The 3,396-nt window shown below is 39.0% G+C and overlaps 1 protein-coding gene across 1 annotated transcript; it reads left to right on the top strand.

The window, feature by feature from the left end:
- The first annotated feature begins 292 nt into the window (after positions 1-292).
- On the top strand, positions 293-2,926 carry LOC126608209 (tetraspanin-8-like). The gene is made up of 2 exons (XM_050276043.1): positions 293-946; positions 2,320-2,926. Exons 1-2 carry the CDS (start codon positions 443-445, stop codon positions 2,614-2,616), a joined length of 801 nt encoding a protein of 266 aa, XP_050132000.1. The 5' UTR covers positions 293-442; the 3' UTR covers positions 2,617-2,926.
- Positions 2,927-3,396: the final 470 nt, after the last annotated feature.

The raw sequence follows: 3,396 nt of genomic DNA, 5'->3' as shown, positions 1-3,396 counted from the left end.
CAAAAGACTCATGCAGTGTTACACCTATTTTGATTTCCGAAAATTTTAGTAAACAATTTCAACAAGAATAAATTCTGATTCTTGTCCATTTCAATTTCTCATTAATACAATTCTTCATATTTTGATTACGAATTAGTAAACGAAACACGAAGTTTGAATTGAGCAGTGTCCACGTCTAAAATGCTGGTGACTTTCTTGGATGTTACGATGTGAGTCATGTGAGCTGACCGCGCGACTCCGAGTGAAATTTACCATGTCTCTATTGGAAATATAATTACGGTTTAGTTTTATGTCCGGTACGCTTCCGTAAAACTCACGATATAAACACCGCTTACATTCTCCTCCTCCTCAATTCTCCAAATCTATCATTCGACTTCTGCACCTCTCTCCCTCTCTAAAAATTTGATTTTCGCTAAGCGGGTTTTTGAATTCGTCTGGAAGAATGAGGATAAGCAACAACCTGGTGGGTCTCCTCAACTTCATAACGTTCCTGCTATCGATTCCGATCGTGGTGGCCGGAGTATGGCTGACCAAGCAAGGCAGTACCGAGTGCGAGAAGTTCCTAGACAAGCCCGTCATCATCCTCGGCGTATTCCTCATGCTGGTGTCGCTGGCCGGCCTAATTGGCGCCTGCTGCCGCGTCTCGTGGCTGCTGTGGGTCTACCTCCTCGTCATGTTCCTCCTCATCGTGGTCCTCTTCGCCGTCACCATCTTCGCCTTCGCCGTCACCAACAAAGGCGCCGGAAAAGTACTTTCCGGGAAAGGGTACAAGGAGTACAGGCTCGGGGACTACTCGCAGTGGCTGCAGAAGAGGGTTAACAGCACCAAGAACTGGAACAAGATCAAGAGCTGTCTCATTGACAGCAAGGTCTGCTCTACTTTCAAGGACAAGTATGCTAATGATACACTCCAGACCTTCTATTCTGAGAACCTGTCAGCGCTTCAGGTATCATATTTTCTTCAATTTTCTTTTGGGTTTTTTTTTTTTTTAACTTTGCTTAATCCTTGTCTCGAGATCTGAAATTTTGTTCATGTTTTTGGGTATGAATTGTGGTTTCTGAGTGTCCGGGATGAACTAATTTCTCAGATTTTATTTGGGTTTTTGCTACTTATTATTCTCATCTGTGTGATAATTTTTTTGAGATCTGAATTGTATGTTAAACAAAAGATGTGGGATGATAATATCAAATTAATTTGAATCGGGTTGAAAGTCGTTTCAACTTGTTTTGATTATGTTTACTCTGTTTTGCATGTGGCATTGGAGGTCTGACTTTTTGTTGGACCAAAAGTAATTTAGAGAGACTTAATTGTGTTTGTATATAATGACTTATGAAAAGTTAAAAGGCCGTATTCTTTCAAGCTTTCAACTTGATGGACAAAAGGCTGTATTCTTTATTTCTTTATCCTTTCAGTCTGCAACTTTTGTATGCTTTGCAAATTCCCCCTTTTCAAATTAAAGTCAATTATATATACAGAGGCTAAATTGAGTAAATTTGACTCTTCTTTCAGTTAAATCAGACTTTATACTTGAAAATTGCTCGTAATTGTACAAATGATGCTTAAAGAGAAACCAAATCCCATCCTATAGACCACATATTAATAGTCATTTTGTAGTTGTGCAGCTGTCTCTGTTCTTGTTTGGTGTAGATTCCCGCGATGGGGGTGCCTCCGTTAAAGTCCCATTACTATGCTTTATGTTCGAGTCTCGTTATGCTTTACATTACTGGTTTCCGGTTGCACTTTTGATTCTTGAAGACTGGACTAGATTCCTGTGTGGCAAATTATTGTCCAGAAATTGATTGTGCTTGGCGAATAATGATATTATTTCATGGGTTTGGTTGTTTTGTTTTTAGCAATTCGGTAGTTGTGCCTAATCGTGCTTCCTAGTAGCATCCTGCTTTTTTGAAAGTGCATATAGTTGGTGTCGTGAAAGAACTTAAGAATCCCTTTTAGAAATAAGCTGTGCATCCACATTCACATTCACATCCACGAACGTATATTGACATGTTAAGAAAGTTAAATCCGTTAATTGTGCGTTAAACAATGCCATTTGAAATCACCTTTTCACTGTAGTAAATTTTCCTTGATTAAAACGGGCTAAGGACTAATACAGATCCTTAGGAGAAATTGCTTTGAATGGTTATTGTTATCTTTGAGGCTTTTTTTGTAGTTTTGTAGATATGTATATGTTGAAACATAAATAAGTAAACGGAACTGCCTGTGGTTGTGCGGCGCTGTGTGTAGTTTAGATTGCATTGGGTGTAGTTATTTCGTTTGCCATCTTCTCGAATATAATGTGTTTACTTTACCTATGTGCAGGCCGGTTGCTGTAAGCCATCAGATGATTGTGGATTTACTTACGAAAGCCCCATCTCCTGGACCAGCAACGTTACTACCGTTTCCTCCGACCCTGACTGCAGTGCGTGGCAGAATGATGAGAAGGTTCTGTGCTTCAACTGTCAGTCGTGCAAGGCTGGACTGCTGGACAACATAAAAAGTAATTGGAAGAAGACGGCGATTGTCAACATTGTCTTCCTCATCTTCCTGATTGTGGTGTATTCAGTTGGATGCTGCGCGTTTAGGAACAGCAGGAGGGACAATGAATATTGGAAATAAAATAGTAAGCGACGGTGGGGTTCCATCTGATATTGACATGTATGTAGAGAGTAGTTTGGCACTAGCTCTTATTACTGGAACATACGTCGGTCTTATTGCCTAGTTATTGATATTAATCTCGTATATAGTCTTTGATCACATTTGGTTTAAGGGTACAACGTTGTTGAGCTGCTACTTTGATGTTTTTTCAGCTCCTATGTGAATTTGTTTGTTTTAATTGGTCGTTTCCATATGTCATTTTATTGTACGTTAGGCATTTGTTCACTGAGTCGTGGTGATAACTATTATTCAAGAAATACTTGTTATGGCATGTGGGGAGTTACGTGTTTTATTATATTCTATAGAAAACGATTTTTATTTCAGTAACTACGAACTTGTGGGACAATTGGAGATGAGAGAATTTGGGGTGGTTACAAAAGCTTACGCTTTACAGCGACAAGAGAAAATGCAACTCCAACAATAAAACCTTATCCTACTAAGTGGGGTAGGTTATACTACGACGTTACTACACTCGGTTTTGTGTCATGTCTTTTGTCATATCTAAGTAGTTCAAGTCTTTCCTTAGAGTTTCTTTCCAAGCCTTCATAGGTCTTTCTCTATCACTTCAACCCTGGGTTTCTATTTCGTAATCACATCTTCCAACCTCAGCGTCTATAGGGTATTGGATATTTCAGCTTTGTAATCGAAAGATTTTTAGCTAAAAATACAAAAATTAAGATGTAACGTCCAAATGCTTGAAATATCTTTAATTATACTATTCTGTGGAGCACCACAGAATTT

Source organism: Malus sylvestris, chromosome 16 (genome assembly GCF_916048215.2).
Source record: "Malus sylvestris chromosome 16, drMalSylv7.2, whole genome shotgun sequence".
Taxonomy (NCBI): Eukaryota; Viridiplantae; Streptophyta; class Magnoliopsida; order Rosales; family Rosaceae; genus Malus; species Malus sylvestris.
This window is presented reverse-complemented; position numbering and strand designations above follow the sequence as displayed.